Genomic DNA, 21,890 nt, shown 5'->3' with positions numbered 1-21,890 from the left:
TGCCATGAAGTCTCCTGGGCGTACTGCTTGGGTGACGGAAGCCGCCGTCTCCATTTTGAATGGAGTCTGCTTCACGAACTGGTTCAGAGTCGAAAGATCTATTACTGGTCTCCAACCTCCTGAGGCTTTCTCTACCAGAAAGAGGCGACTGAAAAACCCCGGGGAAGAGTCAGAGACCTCTTGAATGGCGTCTTTTAGAAGCATGCTCTGTATCTCCCGAGCTAGGGCTTGCTGTTTCCCAGGATCCCGAGGGACCTGGGAGGACGAGATCGAGGGAGGAATTAGAGGAGGAGGAGAGTCTATGAAGGGAATGCGGTATCCCCAACGAAGCACCCTTATGGTCCATTGCATGGCCCCCTTAGCTTTCCAACTCCTCCAACTCCCTTGCAAGCACCCCTCTACGCATTGCGAGGGGGAAGTCGAGACCCTATTTTTGTCTAGGGTTCCTCCCTCTGCCTTTAGCCTTAGGAGGAGCCGACTTTCCTCTGCCCATAGGTTTGGGTGTAAAAGAGGGGCGGTTGGGGTTCTTGGCTGGCAGTGGAGATGCGGTTGTTGCCTTGGGTTGTGGAGTTGGCTGCTGTTGCATTGGACGAAAGGAAGCAGCCTTTTGCATCGCAGTGTCCTGCGTCTCCTTCCTCCAAGTCTCTAAGGTGGAGGAGACTGCTTGTCTAGAGAGGAGGAGAGGTTGTAGAAGATCAGAGTTCCTCAAATCAGATTTCTCAGATTTTCCGATGCTCCTATGCAGTCTGGAGACTACCGATTCCCTCCTTTTGAGAATCCAGTTGCCCCACATCGTTGCAGCCGTAGTAGTTAGAAAATCCATTGTCTTGGCCCCACCAGCCAGGACTTCCTGCAGAGACTGCATGGAATTTTGGTTTGAAAGGTCCTCGTGACTTGCAAGTTAGCCCACTGTGCCAGACCATGTGTCAAACCAGGACAGTGCCTCAAGAAGACACATCGACGCTGCTTCCATTGTCGAGGCTTCTGCTGCGGTAAAGGAGACTGGAAGGGAAGAGAGTCTCTCTGCAGAGCAGCCAGGTGAAAGCCTTGCTGTGAGGGGATCAAGTGTCAGAGGCGAAGGGTTGGCGTCTCTGACCTTGTAAAAGCGCCTTTGCCTCGAAAAAGGAAACTGCAGCATCTTATGGGATCCTTGAGACTTCAAGGAATTCGTTTCCCCCGAGACCGCCTGCGAGACCTTCCTCAGACGGCCTGCAGTGTGAATAGACCAGGGAAGTTCGATTCTGGTCTTAGGGTTAGGTGGAGGACGACATAGTCTGTCTAAAGCTGGAGCGTCGGTATGACGAGGCGACAGGTGTAAATCTCCGAGACCTGAGATATTACACATCGTTCTTAGAGCCCTCAGATAGGCGGACTCTAAGTCTTTTGATGGTAGTTCCTCCGAGGAGTCCTCAGGTCGCGCTAATTCCTCGTGAGGGAGGGCGTAAGAAGCCCGAATGTCTGAAGGTAACGGCAAGGAAACATAATCCATTGCCGACAATCCAGAGGAAGGCTGAGCGCTGGTTGATGGCACCGCGCGCGCAAGATCCTGCCTGGAAGTTAAAGGTTTAGGCGAAGGCGACCAAATTACCGGTACTGTCTCAATAAGAGAATGCATTGATCGGCGGCCTGGCCTTTCACCTCTGTTCTCAGCTGAAGAGGAGAAGGGCTGAACCCCTGTGTCTTCTTCCGAAGTTCTCGCGAAGCCCATATTTCGTAATTCATTAGAAAGTACGGGAATGGGTGCTGCTCTGTCTGAAACACGAGGGCGCGGAGAATGACCTCGCGCGGATATGACCGGAGACTTGCGCGCTCGGAAGTTTGACATACGGGAGCGCCCCCTCTCTGATGATACTAAGCGACGGCGAGAAGAAGTGTTCTCTCTCGCCTTCCCAGCGCGAGCTGAGCTCCTCGCGAAGAAATGTGAAGGAGAGGAATCGCGCTCAGAGTGTTCTTTTCCCTTGGTTGCGCGCTTATTGCACTTGAGAGAACTCTCTCGTGAAGAAGAGCGCGAACGTCTCGTAGAGCTCTTCTTATAGTGCCTAGATGATTCCCCACGAGAAGAAGATGATCGCGAAGCCGAACGATAGCGAGAGGAAGTATTCCTCCTTTGTTTGTGACGAGAGCGCTTATCGTGTATCGGCGAGACATTTCGTGGCGAGATAGAAGGCGAGGAAGAACGAGAACGATGAAGTCTCTTCCTATGTCGCCTCTCTCTCCGACGAGAACGTCTTGGCGAAGGAGAGTGAGCTCTCCTTTTCCTCTTCTCTCTCTCTCTCTCCTATTCTCTAAGGAGGATGAATACGATGAGGAGGAGGAGGAGAAGGAGGAGGAGGAATCACGATGATCACGCTTGCGATGTTGTTTCGTCGTAATGCAAGCGAGGAGCGAAGTAGGCTCCGCAGGAGCTGATGTTATTACCTCCGCTGACACTTCAGCGGCCGCCGATTGAGCTGACGGGATATCGGAGAGGTCCGGAACTCCCAAGGGTTCCAAAACAGAAAAACAGAAGGGACCTGAGGTAAAACTGTGCCTGCGAGGAACTGGTTCCACACCTCCACCGAAGGAGAACCAGGAAGTCCAAGGGCAGGCCATACCGCTCGCACGTTATCTGGAATAGAAGCGGTAATAGACTTATTTCCGATGACGGACGAAACTATCCCACGGGGGGGGGGGGGGACTTGATTCGCCTGCCCCGGGGGAATGGTGTTAAGTCAATGGTGCCGCTCTTCCTTGACTTCCCCCCGGAGGAAGGAGGCAAGGAAGAGTCTGAAGGAAGAGATTGAGGGGCAGAAGAAGAGGCCCGAGACTCCTTACCTTTCGACGGCGAACCTGGAGGTGACGAATCCTTCTTGGATTTCTTCTTCTTCCTCTTCATGAACTTATCCCACTGCGTAGGGGACCATTCCTTACATACTTGGCAGGGGGAGTCTTCAGTACACCTATGACCTCTGCATGAAGGGCATAGGGAATGAGGATCCACCTCCGGTGGTGACATAAATGTGCCACAAGATTTCAGAGGAATCCTGAGACACTTTCTCAAATTAGAGGACATAACATCCAATTAAAGAGAAAAAAGAAAAAGTTAATGAAAAAAACACACTTAAAGAAAGGCTAGTCTGCCAGTCAAACAAAAATGGGAGCAGCGGTGTTACCACTGCGACGGCTAGAATTCGATTGAAGGTACTCAGTAGCTACCGGCCGGCAGTCCCCCACCCCCAACAGGGGGATAACTACCTTGTTAAGGTTAAGGTTAAGGTTTTCTGTCGTATTTTCCAGCTCGCGCTAGAATATCTCCTATAGTAAAGAATGAGGGTTTGTATTTAGTGTAGGAACAAATGACAAATTCGTAGATACTGTAATTTGTATTTTTCCTAACTATACAAACCTTAGCTATTTATTAGGGGTTATACTTTCGGGGGAGCTGAAATTACGAACCATTAAAATTTAGCGAGGGTTAACTACCCACACCGCTAGTTAGCGAGGGTTAACTACCCACACCGCGTTAGCGGGGGTAGGAGGGGGTGGCTTGCTACCACTCCCGTTCACACACCTGTGATTTAGTCACTTTGCTTGGAGGTAGGACTTCAAGGGGGATAGGGATGACAGGCAAGTTTGTATAAATAGCTAAGGTTTGTATAGTTAGGAAAAATACAAATTACTATATCTACAAATTTGTCATTTGTTCCGTAACTGGAATACAAACCCCGCTATTTATTAGGGGTGACTCACCCATTAGGAAGGGTGGACGTCCCTACCAATCTGGCTTTTGGCTTTGCCCGGGGGCTCCTTATCTGAGTATGTTAGTACTCAAAAATAGGGAGTCCCTGCCCTCGCTAAACGTTGCTACGCAAGGTCCGCGGCCTACGCAAGCTGTGTGTTGAGACGTGCAGAAGTGTGACTGTCTAGGTAAAGTTATTCCGAGTCTATGTAGGAAAAACCTGATGTAACCAAGACTTGCCAATACCACCTCGCCAGGGTATGGGGACGCAACAGTATTAGCTTAATACTAGGTACACAAGGGAGCATGGTTTACCTGCAGTGGTTTGAGGTTAGCTTATGTAGAGAACCCAGGATGCTGCTTTCCCCACGAGAGGGTAGGATGAAGAAAAGAATAAGAGCCAGTCAAATCTTTTCATTCACGCACACTAAAACCGGGTAACAGTGCCCTCAACCTTCTGCTACTTGTCCAATAAGGAGCTTGAGGTATACAACCAGCTTTTATGTAGCCACCACCGGACCAATAGAGATCGTATTGATTTCCTGTGGGTCACGTTTTCCAGGAAAAAGGTTGTGAAAGTCACCTGGAGAATTCCCATCCTTTCTTGTAAAACCTGCGTCACAGAGTAATCTGCTAAGAAGGACCAGAGGCATAGTTATGCCCCTGACACTGTGAGTCGTCATGACAAGATGATGTTTCGGTGATCCTCCTTTAGTCTCTCCCAGTGCTGATGACAAGAGAAGGGACCTGGGCAGGCTGTTGCAGCTTTCTTTAGGTAAAGTCTCATGCCTTACCCTGGGTACAGTAACGGATGATCTGGATCGTCCGTTACCGAGTTGAGACTTGTGTAGGATCCATCACCTCTGGAAACTGTGTCTGGCGACATACTCAGGGACGAAACAGAACACTGTCTTTCGCCCTTCTCAATAATGGGCAAAGTCGAAAGAGAGACCATGAAGTTCCTTGACTCGTATGGTAGCTGTCCGAGTGTGTAGGAACATTGTGTTCTTAAATCAGGAGAAAATTTGTTGCCTGGTGAAGTGGAACATAAGGAGGTCCCTTTAGGGATCGGAGATTTGAACCATGTTCCGAGAGGAAGGTCTCAATTCCGAATGGGGAAAGGCAAGTTGTAACTCTGTATGAGTTAAGAAAAGTCTATCGATGAGAGGGTGTCCTTTCTTTCAGTTTGAAGGTGAAGGATCAAGGTTGAGTCCTTGAGAGGTTGACCGATGTTCTAGCCTTCTTGAGTGCCCTTCTCCAGATAAAACAGGGACGAGACGTAAACGTCATTGTTGTACCCACCGTTGTTGCCAGAGAGCCTTGAGGTCTAGGGCTGGTGAGCAACGGCAGCCTGAGATTCAGGAGCGTTACGAACAGACCCCTAGTTGGAGGACCTCGTAAAGTCGGGACTTTGTTGGCTACATGGCGATCCAAAGTCCATTCAGTATACCTTGTCTGAGATGCTGTGCACAGATTGTCGGCGAGCATGTTCTTCCAGTCTGGAATGAAGCGGGCTGATAGTGGTACCGAACGGATTTTGGCCCATCTTAGTGTTTATACTGTTAGATGGGAAGAGGCTACGAGCAAGTTCCTTCTTGCTTGTCGATGCGAGTCTCTATGTGGTGTGTGGTGTGTCGTCCATCACATCACTGAGTGGTCTGTTAGGGACCGATGAGGCTGCTGAAGGACCGGAAAGTTGGCCTTCATCTCTTCAGAGATTTAAGTGAAGGTACTTTCGGGCTCTGTCCAGAGGGCTGAGGTCGTGTGGTGCAGCACTATGGTCCCTTCTCTCTTCTTTTTCCAACTCAAGTCTCTTGGAATGGGAGTCGTTCTCGTTTCGAGAAGGTTTTGTGGTGATTGGTGTCTAGAATCATTCCCAGATACACCAGTCTCCTGGGAGGGAAGTAGGGAAGACTTCCGTAGATTTACCCTGATCCCTGGATCTTGGTAAAAAGACTTCAGAAGTTCCAGTGTTAATGCAAGGTTGTCACCAAGTCTGCTAAGGTCAGTCAGTCGTCCCGAGACAGAGGAGACAGAAGCCGATCCTGTGAGACCAGGATGGCTGTATTAGAAAGACCGAAGCATAGTGCCTTGAACTGGTGTTTCTTGTTTGTCTAGACTGAATCTTCCAACCTTCCTAGATGGATGGTTTGGACCTGGGAGTGTGTCCTTCAGGTCCAGTGTGCAAATGAAGACCTGAGGTCTTAGTCCTTGTTCGAACTCCAACATGATGTGGACATCGACCCAAATGGATAGCTCCTTGCGGATCCTTTTGCATGGAAGATTGTCGACGCTGGAGTCTTGACTCGTGTCGTAAAGGATCAGGCGCGATACCCAGTGTAAGAATTCTTCTCTGAGAGAGAATTTCTTTAACTAACAGAAGAAAGGCAAATGTTTATCAATGGTTAACCTTTTGGTATCGTGGTTACTGTGCAGTGGGAGAGTGCTCGCAAGTAGTTCCCTGTCGGCAAGCCGTTGATGAGGGTTGTCGAACGTTTGCAGATCACTTTAGTGTGATGGCGAACGGCCAGTAGCGAGAAGTATGTTGTATACATTCTGATCTAGGAACTACAGGAAGCGGTTGACTAGTAAGTACGGCACCCGCGAGCGGAAGACTGTTGGCGCGCGCGCGGGAGACCATCGGCACCCACGCGCGGAAGATCGCCGGGGAGCACATGCGCGAAAGACTGGCAGAAGCCGCGCGCGTGCGGAAGACTGTTGGAGCACGCACACGGGAGACTGTTGGCGTGCGCGCGAAGGTAGCGCTAGTAGATTGGCAGGACGATCAGGAACTGCGATGTGCCCTTTAGAAGGGCGAGCATCCACCGATGGGGACCGTAAACAGGTCCGTGTTAGAGTCCAGGACCGAAGTCCAAAGGACTACGTTGTAGCGCAAGGTTGCGCTGGTAGATCGGTAGGTCAGCTGGCAGGACGATCGGGAACTAGGATGTGCCCTTTAGAAGGGCGAGCATCCACCGATGGCGACCGTAAAAAGGTCCGTTAAGAGTCCAGGACCGAAGTCCAAAGGACTACGTTGCAGCGCAAGGTTGGGCTGGTAGATCGGTAGGTCAGCTGGCAGGACGATCAGGAACTGGGATGTGCCCTTTGGAAGGGCGAGCATCCACCGATGGGGACCGTAAAAAGGTCCGCGTTAAGAGTCCAGGACCGATGTCCAAAGGACTACGATGCAGCCCAACGTTGCGCTGGTAGATCGATAGGTCTGCTGTGCTGGTAGGTCTGCTTGATCCTCCGAAGAGGTGTCTCTATAAGTGGCCTCTCTTGCGAACGAGAGAGGTGAATACTTCGTAGAAGAGACTTGAAGACACCCGTGATGATGCCCATGAGGCCCGGTGGATCAGCAAGCTGACCTTTAACGGTAGCGATCCTCCGAAGAGGAGTCTCTATGAGTGGCCTCTCTCGCAAACGAGAGGTGAACACTTCGTAGAAGAGACTAAAAGATGCCCATGATGACGCCCATTTAGGGCCGGTGGATCAGCAAGCTGACCTTTAACAGTAGCGATCCTCCGAAGAGGAGTCTCTATGAGTGGCCTCTCTCGCGAACGGGAGAGGTGAACACTTCATAGAAGAGACTAGAAGACGTCCATTGAGGGGCGCTGGATCAGCAAGCTGACCTTTAACTACGCACTTCGTAGAAGAGACGTTCCAAGACTGTGCTCCGCCCCTGAAGGAAGAGAAACTCAGCAAGGGGGGAGAGAAGTCTGGGCGAAGGCAGCAACAGCAGTCGGAGACGATGAATTTATTAAGATGTGGGAAGTTCTCCCTCGTGCTGCGAGGGAATGTCCTGCTCGCATGCGTCCATCATGTCTCGAGGGAGCGTTAACTGCGCGTTCAGCATGCCGCGAGGGAGAGAAAACTGAGCGCCTACCATGCTGTGGGGAAACGTCCTGATCGCATGCGTCAAACATGCCGTGAGGGAGCGTCCAGAACCTTGTCGCTTCCCGTAACGCATCCCGATCGCTGTGAGGGAGCGTCGCTGAGCGCTGAAGTACAGTAACTCGCTTGCCGATCGCGCCTTGGTTAGATCTAGTTCTTTTCCTTGGCCTGTTGATATCCTTCGGTTCTTTCTTACGAGTCTCCTCTGTTTGTGACTTGTAGGCATCAAACAGGGACATAATTGACCTCTTTAGCTCTGAAAGGTCTGACGCTTGCGGCGCGTCCTGCACGCGTCCAGACTGCTGCGAGGGAGCGTCGCGATTCCTAACGCTACCTGAACTGCGTTCTGATCGCTGCAAGGGAGCGTCTACTGGGGTTGTCTGGCCAAGAGGAGGAGAAAGCCCTTACGACATCTCCCAATCCAGGGGAGGGGGAGAAACGTGCACAGAAGTAAAGCGTGCGTCCTCTTTCTCCGACGAACTATGTGCCCTACGCAACTGCTTAGGCGCTGACACGTCGTCTTCCTCCTATAGAAAGATTTCCAGCGAGGTCCAGTAACTGCAGGATGGTTGCTGGAACTTAGCAGGATACCTATGTCTCTTGAGAGGCCTCGAAAGAAGAGGTTGACGCCAACCTCGTCTAGGTCTTGCGTTCTCCGAAGAGGCGCACACTTCCTCGTCTCGTGTTTCCTACGGCGAGGGGGAGCGTCCTGGGATGCGTCAACAGGATCGCTCGAGGGGACGTCCATTCGTTGTTCAACGTCTCTCATCTCCCTTCGCCTTTCCTTCTCCCAGGGGTTGGAGAGCATGGAAGAGGTCCTGGGCTAGGAGTATGATAGACACGAATGGACGCATCCTCCACTGCACTATCACTATTCACAAACTTGCATTGCAACCAGGGCTGGGGAGTCGGGACTCTGAACATCCGACTCCAACTCTGACTACTATCATTTTTTAGAACCGACTCCGACTCCTATTTAAAAAAAAATAAGATTAATTAAATATTTTTATATAATTTTCTTATTTTATGTTGCCTATTAGTCAAAATAGCATTTAATCACTGCCAAGTGAATCATCAGGCTAATTTCAAAGTATGTATGTGTGTGTTTCTCTACTGTGTATGTGTGGACTAGGTGAGTGATACATACATACACAGGCAAGGCTATGCCTTCATTTCTTCGATATATATTTCCTATAAAATAGTTTTTATTTGCTCATCTGAATAAAAGGGCATGACTAATATTCATTATCATGGGAATTGGATACATAACGATACAGCCTACTAGACTAGTAAGTAATTGTTTTATTGAAAACATTTCACGTAATTTCTTGGATTCAGCTTTTCCTAGGCTACACGAAACTGTAATCAAAACATTCGTCATTTCACGATGTTTACATATGAATAATGACTTAATTCTAAGATTATTCATATACGTGATGCATAAAACAATGAATCAGTAACAACTCCTACCTTTTAAATGGCTAATGGTGATTAAATGAAGAGTTAATCATGAAACAAACTTTAATGTCCAGAGACTCGTGCGTGGAGAGAACAGCTGATCGCATGTATAATATCATTGTTTTGGTTTGGCTTATGGACGAGAGATGGCAGGAGCTATATGTGTTTCCCAGTGACTGCCTTTATTCGAGAGGGTGTTAAAGAAAACGGCGGGTAATATGAAACGTTTTTTGAGCGACTTTGAAAAAATGTGACTTAGGATACCAAAAGAGAATATTTCTCCAGCGCAAAAATTTCATTTTTGAGGAGTCGGCGTCGGTGGAATTTTTCCCGACTCCGACTCCCCAGCCCTGGTTGCAACCCATGCACTGCCCCCACATCACTTCTTTTTCCGAAGTAAGGGATTGCACTTGTGCACCTAAGGCTGAAATTGCAGCCAACACATCCTTCAAAGAAGGCTCACTTACCTCCGCTGGTACTACTGCCTTAGGATTAGGAATAGGAATATTAGTATCAAGCACATTAGAAGGAACATGACTATCGGAAGATCTATTAGAAAGAACACTAAGCCGATCTAGCTCTCCTAAGCCTGTCCTTCTCTAATCGCTTAACATAGCGATCAAACTCCTTCCACTCTCTATCAGATAAAGACTCACATTCATTGCATATGTCAATAAAAGTACATTCATGCCCTCTGCAACTTTTACATATTGAGTAAGGATCAAGCGAGGCCTTAGGCATTCGAGTCTTGCATCCCTTAACACACCTTCTAATTACAGAGTCAGCCATTTTGTTAACTAGAAAATAGTAAACTAACAGTCCAGGTAAAAAAACCAACAAAGTCTATCTAAACTGAGTGAAAAGTCAAAAGGGGAAATCCGAAAAAGCAGCAAAAGCCATCAACAATAATCAAACAAAAGGTACTTCACCAAATTTGTAGATAAAGTAAACCACAACGAAACGAATTTCCGACGTTTTGTCTCGAACAACGGCAGCAAATTTCTGAGGAATGTTGGGAATGGTTCCAGTTACCTACAGAGAGGGCGCTCAGGTATGACCACCTGCTCACCTGGCGGTGATTGCCACGAAATTTGAATTTCTGCCATGCGCACGACGAATCGGCGGGATTAAGCTATATATATGTAACTACCAGGGAAGTTACAGAATTAAAAATACAAATTACTTCCAAATTTCTCATTTCTTCCGACACAAAATACAAACCCTTTCAGTATTTATAGGGATGACTCACGCAATCTTGAAAATGACTCATGTGTCTAGAGGAAGGGAGAGAGACTGTGGCAGGCGACCCTGTCACCGACTGACTGGTTCCACCCCTGACCCAGAAGCACTGGGGTAGGAAGAGGAGTGGGCGACCATGACTTCCCAAGGCAACAACAAGGGACAAGAACCCTGCCTGACTCCCTCTCTAAAATTAACAGCACTCTAAATTGAATCCAGATGTATAAGTACGCTAAAATTCTAAAACAATGACCTGATTCACACTTTATGGTAAAATCTTCATCTATGCTAAGCTTAGGCACACTATCTTCAAATGACAGTGACATTTCTCACCAGTAGATAAACTATAAACAGTTTCCATCCAGCCCATATACGAGATGTAGTCATTGCGGGGATAAATCAAGGAAAATGGGGATTTTTAGGGTGGGGGAAAAAAAAAAGTGAACTGCATTAGCAAGACCTGTAAGTCTAAAATACATAAGAAAAGCAGCTGAAAAAAACTAAATGTGCTTTAAGTGCATAGTCAGTAATAATCAAAGCATCTTTATTGTATATAAACCTAACCTAATCTGGAATGCCGTGTACCCCTTGACTGGGAGGCTTCGTACCATCTAGAACCTCCACCTAGCCTAATCTAGAATGTAAGAGATAAAACTGAAATTCATGGATACCTCCTATTCTTACCTTCCCTAAGATAAAATATGGTGATGGGTTCTTTATGATCAGATGAGGCTTTGGGCTTCCAGGAGTGACTGATATAACATAACTTAAAGTACCTCAAGTCATTGAAGGGTTAGTTTGCATAAAAGCAATAAGTCTGTATCTCACGATGAAATTGTTCTACTAAAAATGTTATAAAGTAGTTTAGCGTATCATGAAACTTAATAAAAAAAAAAAAAACTGCCGAATTGATTAATTAATCATGCTTCAAGTTTTGGGCTTCTTAGAATATACTAATCCCATATCAACATAAACATAAGTCATACCCTAGGGCCTAGGCTATTATTTTATCAAATCTAAACTCTTAAACATAAGCCAAAGCTGCTTTTACTTCAGTTACTTATTAGGTTTCTTGCTAAGCCACTAATGCATTACAGCTAAATAACATGTTGAGATTTTTTTTTCATATATATTACGTGATCTATTTCAGTGTTCAGTTCATTTACTGTACGTATTAGCATTTGGACGGAGATACTATAGGCTGACGAGTTTTAGACACAATTATAGAGGTTTTCTGGCCTTATATTAAGCTATTAGTAGTTTAGGACATAACTCGTATCAACAGATTCCTTCATGTTGGCTAAAGATTGGTCATAGTCTAGAGAGTGGCTAAGCATGGGGTGAACTAATATTTATTTGTGAATGTAGTGGGCAACATAGAAGCAAAAACTATTTGATGGACATATGAATTATATGCAACTTTTATAATTTAATTTCACACCGCTTACATGAACCATATATTTTTCCAACTGGTTATCTTGTTTACTATGTATTTCTGACCCTTATTATTGCTTCAAATCACTTGTTTTTTTGGTGTTTAAAAACCAGTTTCGCAATAGGATCCCCCTTAATTGTTATTATATAGGGCAAGGTAGGAAAACTTATGAACGAGTGGTTTGCTGCAATATTCACGGTCAGAAATAGATAAAACACATGCAGCGGAGTCGGGCCTTGAAGACTACTCACAAGTAACGAGTAATTAAATAAAAAGTAAGTAAGTAACAAGTAACTTAAGTAAGTAACAAGTAATAAAAATATATGGTTCATATATCTGGCTAGTAAGGAACATATATTTACCCAGTAATGAACTATACGCATATATCATTACCGAAATTAGGAGTCACAAAACATTCATGTACTTATGCATTAGCTTCCCTCTATAAGTTTCATTTGCTTGAACACAGTTTTTACTCTCCCAATAACTTCCAGTAAAATCTAAAATTACAGCCATTAACAACTCAAATTTCTATTGACCTACAGCAAAAACCCAAAAATGGCCAACGGCCAGCCATATTAGCCAATGAAGAGGGTCTTGGCAAGAAATTGAAGTATGATGCAGTATTTCCCTTTGGACAATATGGTTGGGGTGTATGTATGATAGCGGCCATCTGTTAAGTATTATTACAACTTTCTTAGAATACGGCAGTCTGAGGGGGTTCGCGTTAGGTAAGTAAGTAAGGACACGGCTTATAGGTTAGGTTAGGGGGGAAAAGTTTAGGTAAGTTGATGTCCATTTTTAATCAACGCGGGAATAACTGGCTGCCGATATACAAAGGCTCCATATGGTTTAACTAATGGACAAATGCACTAATAAAGTCTAAATAATATCCGTCAGCTAAAGCACAGAACTGTTTATAGGGTTGTTAAAACTTTCTCCATATGGCATGAATTGAAGTGTTGAGCTAACCTAACCTAGGTTCGCCTGTACACACGTTGGTAGACTTAAACAGATTAACTATATTCCCAATAATTTACTAGATATTCACATATGGTTATTATCATCCTGTCAGAATCTTTCACCAAATGTGGCGTAAGATTGGTTGGCTCTGCTGACCACTTACGAGAAATCTTGATTGAAGTTGACAGAAAAGACCCCTCCATTGGCGGAGGGGTCAGAAGCCCCTTGTGCTGCCAAACTCATGAGTCCTGATATGCCTGCTCGTAGTCCTGAGGTCACCACACCTACACCAGAGGTCACTGCGCCCACACTCGTTGCCAGACTTTGCATAAACGGCAAACTATGGGAATACTAAAAGTTTATTGTGCTGGTCATCTTCGCTGTCTCCTTTGTAGGCTGCCAACAGTTGTGATCCTTTTTGTTTTGGTACATTTCTCAGCGAAGACTAAAATGTGAATTATATTTCTATGTTTTCAATATATGTTCATAATATTTCCATAAATATTCTTAAAAATAATTTTTATCGTTTTTTATCAAAGTTAATACTGTTATGATATTAAATTTGAATAAAAGAATTATGAAAAACCAGTATTGCCAACGTTGTGTTTTAACAGCTAGATCTACAAATGTTAGCCTGACTATTGCTATTTCAATCAAGCAAAGGCTTATTAATTGGCTAATCAATGGTCTATAACGTTTTCATTGACCATATAATTGTAATTAGGTGAATTAGACTGAAGAGATAATACATGTTAGTCGAACCTCAAAGGATTTGGCTAAAAAGACCGATATTACATTTATCGTCAAAATGTTAATAGGATATGTAAGAAATGATTTGTTCCTAAATCTGCTGCGTAGAATATTAATATTATACTACAATGTGTGTTTTGCATGCTACAGTCTAACAAAACATATCATTTATGTTGTTTATGAATCTAATATACTGCATTACACTGTCAGTTTTTTAGTAGTTTCTATTATTTTCAATAGAATATGTGGATGACAGACTAGGGTACTAAACAATACAATACATTCCTACTTATAAGGTAAATTATTAATTAATGCGTAAATTAATATAAAGGCACTGAAGCCATTGGCTGCTTTATTCATACACCGTTGAAAAAAAATGTCGTATTCAACTTTTCAAGTTATTATTATTATTATTATTATTATTATTATTATTATTATTATTATTATTATTATTATCCGGGGAGGGTGGGCTGTGGCACCCTAGAAGTACCAGCTGAACTCAGTTGAGAACTTGAGTCCCTTGTCAGGCTGGGAGGAACGTAGAGAGTAGAGGTCCCCTTTTTGTTTAGTTTCATTTGTTGATGTCGGCTACCCGCCAAAATTGGGGGAAGTGCCTTGGTATATGTATTATTATTATTATTATATTATTATTATTATTATTATTATTATTATTATTATTATTATTATTATTATTATTATTATTATTATTATTATTATAACTTGCTAAGCTACCACCCTAGCAGGATGCTATAAGTCCAGTGGCTCCATTGGGGAAAATACCCCACTGAGGAAAGGAAAAATAAAATATTTTAAGAAAAGTAACAATATAAAAATAAATATTTCCTATATAAACTGTAAAAAAATAGTAAAACAAGAGGAAGAGAAATAAGATAGAATAGTGTGCCCGAGTGTACCCTCAAGCAAGAGAACTCCAACCCAAGATAGTGGAAGACCATGGTAGGGCCTACAGACGCCATAATGGTAAGCAAAAGTTTGAAAGTACTTATCCTATGCAGAATTCCGTGGCAATGATAAACTATTTTAACACAAACAAACATAAGAATGATAAGGGATTGATATTGTAGGCATTAGTAAAAGGTTTTAGTAATGTTCCTTAGTTCTTAAGTTTAGTCTTCTACTTTACCTCAGCTCCTTCTTGCTATCTTCTATTTATTTTGCTGTCCAACTCCTTAACATGACTTAGAAACAAATATGAAGGGAAAAACAAAACTGGAACGTTTTCCCCAAGTTGTAACTGGACGCTAAATGGAATACCCAACCCCAGCGTCTGGCCAAATGTCCCAAATTCTTAAAAGAAAAAAAAACACGTAAAACGTACTCAACACCCAGCCTGACAGAAGCAACCGAGTCGTAAATGAAATTAATACTCGTGTGTTTGTACACCACTCGGATATAAAGCAAGCTATGAACTTAAGTAAAAAAAAAATCACTGATTTATTACATTGAATTGCTATTGTTCTTGGTGGTCTGAACCAATACTTGATACTTTCTTTTACGATAGGAGAGCACATTTTCTTTTTTCAAACGTGCTCAGTAACCATCAAATTATGCCATCTTGTAATATAAAAAGGGGTGAATATTTCTTTACAAAGTTTTTCTACTGTCAATTGTATCCTACTTTTTAAAAGCACCTTTCTCTCTCTCTCTCTCTCTCTCTCTCTCTCTCTCTCTCTCTCTCTCTCTCTCTCTCTCTCTCTCTCTCTCTCTCTCTCTCTCAATACGGGCATATCAAATTGGCTATGTTTAACATAGCGTTCTTCCCATATATTGAGAATAAAATCTCCATCTCCCAAAGAAACCATAAAAATATAACTTGGTAGGCCTACATGACAGCTGTGTAGATCAAAATTTCTTAGAAAATCCGAAATGTCTTTTGCATTAATCACTGAAAGGAGAATTCAAAGTTTGATAGACTACAGTGAGCGTCTTCTTCTTTATCATCAATCAATAGAATTAATCGTCTAATAAATAGTGACGGTAATCAGGTATCTAATTTTAAAGATCCCAGAGGCTGTTCCTTTCCCTGCGTCTTATATTTGGATCTATCCAAATAGCCGTTTGGATACAAAGTTTCGAAAGACTATCTCTAAACATCATACGAGGGTTATAAAATTTCCCGCTTTACGCTACCTGGATCGAGAAATTATCTTTGTTATCATAAAGATTATAATTGAGTAATGTTCATCGATATTTCAAAGCAAATAAGAATCTTATGGATAAGAAGAAGATTAAGATCATTGAGCAATTAAGAAAATAAGTGCAAAATGGTATTCACCATTGATACGAGGGAAAGTAGTGGTACTCTGTCGTTATATAATACTGAGTACAGGGACAATAATTTGATTTGGCTGACAGTCTTGTATCTGCGTCTTAAGCGCAAGACGCACGAAAACAAATTATCGACGAGAAATAACTTATTTTACCGTTCTTTTACATAAACCGCAAGCAATAATTAGCTCTTGAGTTTAGGGCACTTACAACAGACTTTTTATGAAAACCTAATACAAGTGCAATCAAAATTTATCAATATTTTACTTCCTTCACATAACTCGCAGTCTTATAGCGAATCTAAATGGCGAATATAGCGATATTTTAAACTTGACTATACTGCAGTGTGGATTCAGAAATGCAAGGCTATCGAACGTCATTCGCAATGTCCACAAATTACGAAATATTGTCATTTTGATTTCGAATATATAGATAAACGAGAGATCTTTGCAAAACTCTTTCTTTGAGTTCAAAATTCAATCTGACAAAGCATTTTTTTTCATAAAAAGGTACTGTACCCAAAAAAAATAGAAATGTCATCATAGTGTTTTCGACTTGGCTACCTGGGCGGATTTCATTGCTTGCGTCACAAAAGATTATCATACCCTTTCGACGTTGAAAAACAAAGAACTGATATTTCTGATTATGTCTGCCTTTAACAACAAAACATCGTATTTTGATATGATTATTTAATGGTGGGACTTTCTATACAAAAATAATGTCGATGAATGACAAAATAATAACTATTTTCAATCAAATTTACTTACTCCTCAATTCGCAGTGTTGTTATTAGAAGAGAATTCACGTTAAGGTGTCACGGAAATTCTTAGAAATAATTTGCTTATTCTTCAATGCTGTCAAATACTATTTTTATCCATTAAGTATCATTTAGGGATGCTAGTAGTGAGGTCTAACCTGTTGATTCAGGATCATTTTCATGTAAATAGATAACGTAAGAAGAGTTCGTAATTAAAACAAAACTTATTTTGATGATTTTTAACACATGGAAGTAGAATGAAATAAAATATATGTTTGTGACATTCTAAGCTTTACATCCCAAGAATCTGGCGATATCAATTAACATTACCAAAAAAAAAAAAAATAAATAAATAAAATAAGCCCATACAAGGGGAACTCACTCACTCTCTCTCTCTCTCTCTCTCTCTCTCTCTCTCTCTCTCTCTCTCTCTCTCTCTCTCTCTCTCTCTCTCTCTCTCTCTCGTGTGTATTATGTATGCGTGGCGATATGGGATGTGTGTAGACTACGCATGCGTGAATGTGCGAATAATAATAATAATAATAATAATAATAATAATAATAATAATAATAATAATAATAATAATAAATTATTATTATTATTATTATTATTATTATTATTATTATTATTATTATTTATTATTATTATTATTATTAGCTAAGTTACAACCCTAGTTGGGAGAGCAAGATGCTATAAGCCCAAGGGGCTCCAACAGGGAAAAACAGCCTAGTGAAGAAAGAAAATACATAAACGATATAAGAAGTGATGAACAATTAAAATATTAATAACATTAAAACAGATATTTCATATACAAACTATAGAAGGACTTATGCCATCCTATTCAACATAAAAGCATTTGCTGCAAGTTTGAACTTTTGAAGTTCTACTGATTCAACTACCTGGTTAGGAAGATCATTCCACAACTTGTTCACAGCTGGAATAAAACTTCCAGAATATTGTGTTGTGTAGCATTGAGCCTCATGAGGGAGAACGCTTGACTATTAGAATTAACTGCATGCCTAGTATTACGAACATGGTGGATCTGTCCGGGAAGATCTGATGGTCAGAATCTTATGGAACATACACAATGAACTAATTGAACGACGGTGCCAGAGATTAATATCTAGATCAGGCATAAGAAATTTGATATACCGTAAGTTCCTGTCCAATAAATTAAGATGAGAATCAGCAGCTGCAGACAAGACAGGAGAACAATACTCGAAATAGGGCAGAATAAATAATTAAAACACTTCTTCCGAATAGATTGATCACCAAAAATCTTAAAAGACTTTCCCAATAAGCCATTTTTTTGTGCAAGGGAAGAAGACACATACCTAATGTGTTTCTCAAGTCATACAAAGTTAAAGAAACATTATCAATGCTGTGATCCGGATGTTGAGGAGCCACTGTCCTTGACCTACTTACAATCATACTTTGAGTTTTGCTAGGATTCAACTTCATACCCCATAATTTGTACCATACGCTAATTTTAGCTAGATCTCTATTAAGGGATTTAGCAACCCCAGATCTACATTCAGGAGATGGAATTGATGCAAAAAGAGTAGCATATGCAACAAGCTTGTTTTCTAGGCCAACCTACATGTCATATGTGAATAGTATGAAAAGTAATGGGCCAAGAACACTACCTTGAGGAACACCAGATATCACATTCCTATACTATCTATGGTGCCCATCAACAACAACTCTTTGAGATCTATCGCTTAAAAAATTCAATAAGATGCTAAGAAACGACCCACCCTCTCCAAACTGTTTGAGTTTGAAAACAAGGGCCTCATGTATAATACGGTCAAAGGCCACACTAAAATCAAGGCCAATCATACGAATTTCCTGACCACAATCAAGGAATGTCTGTGCAGCATTGGAGATTGTAAGAAGGGTATCACATGCTCCAAGGCCTTTACGAAAACCAAATTCCAAACTAGGGAATAGATGATTACCTTCGGCAAACCTATTAAGACGTTTTGCCAAAAGACGTTCAAAAACTTTAGATAATATGGGATTTATGGAAATTGGGCGGAAATCAGTTGGACTTGAGATACCACAAAATGGATTTTGAGCAAAGCGAAAAATCTATTTTGGGTGATATGGCCATGTCGTCCTGATGGAAGGTTCCTTTAGGCAGCTTTCTAAGGGATATTTGGCTATAGTGATACTCCCAGAGAATTGACCACAGGTCTCCAGAATTCTAACTCCTGGTGCGAGTATCCTTAATATAACTTTTAAGGATATCGCATAATATCAGGGAACGTATTTCTTTATAAGACACATAGCAATCTTCACCCTGAATAGAGTTTTCGCTTTGAGGGGGAAGAGTGGCAAAATTGAAGGGGAGCTGTTATCAAGGTTAACCGGTGAATCCCCTCCCGGTACCACCCTGGCATACTATTCCTTGTTGCAATTTAAGCATAGATAGCCGCAGATACAGTAGTTTCGGGTGGGGACTTTGTTACATAGATGTAAACTCCTTTTTTTTTCTTTTTTTTTTAAAGGAGGGAGGGTCCATCAGGACGACATGGCCATATCTCCTAAAAATAGATTTTTCGCTTTGCTCAAAATCCGTTTATTGGGCTCAGCCATGTCGTCCTGATGGAAGTTTACCAGAGAATTACTTGAAAGTACTATATCTGTGGGTTTGTATAAGTGCCTTTACTTTGACTCAGTTCCTTATATGGTCTCCCAGACCTAATAAATAAGACATTACCGTTATTTTTCATATCCACTAAGTTTGGAACTAACTTAGGGCTTCCTGCCCCCTGCAGGGAAATTGTCGGTACCAACTATGAGGCGTCAAAGTTGTATTTCGTAGGAACAAGGTGAAACTTTTTAGTGATTACCAGGTTGTTCTTACAGAGGTATACTGACAAGTATATTTATTTTTAGGGAAAAAGTAAAAGGCTCTGGAATATTTATTCAATTTCATGCAGGGCGAATAAGAAGCAGATACATTTTATGTATTTATTTGTATAGGCAAATGTAAATACAACAACGAATGTATCGTAAATAGAATCTTTTAACAGTTCAACATCTTCAAGGTATATATATATTTGTAACTTGTAAGGGAAGAAATACATATATGGGTTAATCACAGGTGCCACTCAGAATTGTGAAATTATTTGATTGATTTCACTTAGATGTTGGATATGTTTCAACACTGTGTACGAATGTTCACTCGGCACTGGTGTTGTTGGTTATATTCTACACCTATATAGAACAGTCTGAGATTCACTATAGTGATCTCCACTAATGGGTATTACACTAAGAGATGCTAATACCTGTTCACACCGTGTACTGTTAAGTCCCAAACAGTTCACTGTTCATTGCAGCACTAGACGACAGGTTTTATAACACTACCTGCCGCCACCACAAAGTGTTTTATTTCATGTACTTGCTTCGCGTAATGTTTGTAGAAGACTCTAGAAGATTTACACCCAGTATATGAGCGGAGTTTATCAAAGTCCATATGCTGAAAAAAATTCAGCGAGGAAGCAACTTTTCTAGGATCATAACCTGCGGGTGTACTGTCAGGATCCACTCTGCGAATAAAGTAGGTGAGTTTTGCCCTCAGTTGTTTTAGGGATAAGTTTGATCCTGAGGTTTTGCCTAGGAAGAGCCGTCCTTCCTTAAAGACTAAAGTTCTTCGAAGATAGACCTTAAGACACTAGAGAGACATCTTCCTTCAGAGGGCAGATTCTCCAAGGACCCCACCTTTTGGTGGGCAGCTCGTTTTTAGCGAGAAAGGTAGGATCGGGAAAGAGATTCAGTTCTCCCTCTTCTGTGAACTGAATATAGCCCTCGTTTCAAGATAGGGCCACTATTTCACTAAGTCTACCCCTGAGGCTATAGCAAATAAGAGTATCACTTTCTGTGTTAGATCCTTTAGGGTACAATCTTTGTTGTTCAATTTCGAAGCGTATTGCAAGACTTTGTCCAAGGACCATGATATGGGCTTTGGAGGGGTTGCTGGTTTAAGTCTAGGGCATGCTTTCGGAATCTTATTGAAGATTTCGTTCGACAAGTCCACCTGGAAGGCATAGAGAAGAGGTCTAGTCAAAGCTGACTTACATGTAGTTATCGCGGTGGAAGCCAGGCCTTGCTCATGAAGGTGGATGAAGAAGGAAAGACAGAAGTCTATTGAGATTTCTGCCGGTCTGTTTGCTTTGACAAAGGAGACCCACTTCTTCCAAGACGATTCATATTGTCTTCTGGTTGACTTTGACTTGTAATCTTCTATAAAGTCGATGTTGTCTTTTGAGATCCCGAACCTTTTCTTGGCTGCTAAGGCGAAAAAATCATGAGATGTAGGTTTTGGGTTTTCAATGATGAAGCGTAGACAGTCGACTTCTGAACCAGTCGGGATAGAACTGGATTTGGTAGAGGAAACAGCCTCAGCTTCAGTTCTATCACTAGAGGGAACCAATTGCTCTTGGGCCATTTGGGGGCCACTACTGCTGCTGTTCCCTTGAAGGATCTCAGCTTGTTGAGGACCTTCAGCAGGAGATTTGTTGGAGGGAACAGATAGATATGATTCCATCTGTTCCAATCGAGGGACATAGCATCCGTCGCTTCTGCCCAAGGGCCTCGTATGGGGCCACATATCGAGGTAGTTTCTTGTTGTCGCTCGTTGCGAAGAGGTCGATCTGCAGTTCCGGGACTTTTTCCAAGATGAAGGAGAATGAGTCTGCATCTAGGGACCACTCTGACTATCGGTTTCCGCATGGATAGACCGTCCGCTGTCACATTGCGGAACCCTTATAGGTGAACTGCTAAGTGCCATCTTTTCTTTCTTGCCAAGCAAAAAACGGCCAACATCACATGATTAATGTAGGGCGATCTCGAGCCTTGTCGGTTCAGACATTTCACTACTACCTCGCTGTCCAAGACCAACTTGATGTGGGCTGATCTGTGAGGGGATAGTTTCTTCAACGTTAGGAAGACTGCCATGGCTTCCAAAATGTTGATGTGAAAGGTCTTGAACTGGTGTGACCAGTTCCCTTGTACTTTTCTTTGATGGGAATGGCCTCCCCATCCTTTCGGTGAGGCATCTGTGTGGATGACTACTGACGGTTGAGGTGGTTGTAAGGGAATTGTCCTTGCTAGGCTCTTGACCTTTCACCACGTCCTCAGAAGCAATCGCAGTAAGGTCGGTGTCAATCTCTGTTGATCTCTTCAAGCGTTTGATGCGTATCTTCTCCAGACTCCTGACGCATACTTCAGTTGTGCTCTCAGCACTGGGTCTGTTACTGCTGCGGACTGGAGAGAGCCCAGTACTCTTTCCTGTTGGCATCTTGAAATCTTGTTGGATTTCAGTAGTCTCTTGACAGAACCAGCAATCTCTCTCCTCTTCTTCGGTGGAATGGAGAGCCGGT

General features: G+C 42.6%; 1 protein-coding gene across 1 annotated transcript in view; it reads right to left on the bottom strand.

The window, feature by feature from the left end:
- Nucleotides 1-13,140, bottom strand: part of Atg18a (Autophagy-related 18a) — a 160,459-nt gene extending 147,319 nt beyond the window's left edge. The window contains exon 1 of the mRNA XM_068356037.1: nt 12,871-13,140. Within this exon, the coding sequence (XP_068212138.1) occupies nt 12,871-13,037 (167 nt within the window). The 5' untranslated portion in view covers nt 13,038-13,140. The remainder of the gene's footprint in view (nt 1-12,870) is intronic.
- Nucleotides 13,141-21,890: the final 8,750 nt, after the last annotated feature.

Source organism: Palaemon carinicauda, chromosome 2 (assembly GCF_036898095.1).
Source record: "Palaemon carinicauda isolate YSFRI2023 chromosome 2, ASM3689809v2, whole genome shotgun sequence".
NCBI lineage: Eukaryota > Metazoa > Arthropoda > Malacostraca > Decapoda > Palaemonidae > Palaemon > Palaemon carinicauda.
The sequence above is the reverse complement of the archived record's forward strand: the minus strand, read 5'-3'. Positions and strand labels throughout refer to the sequence as shown.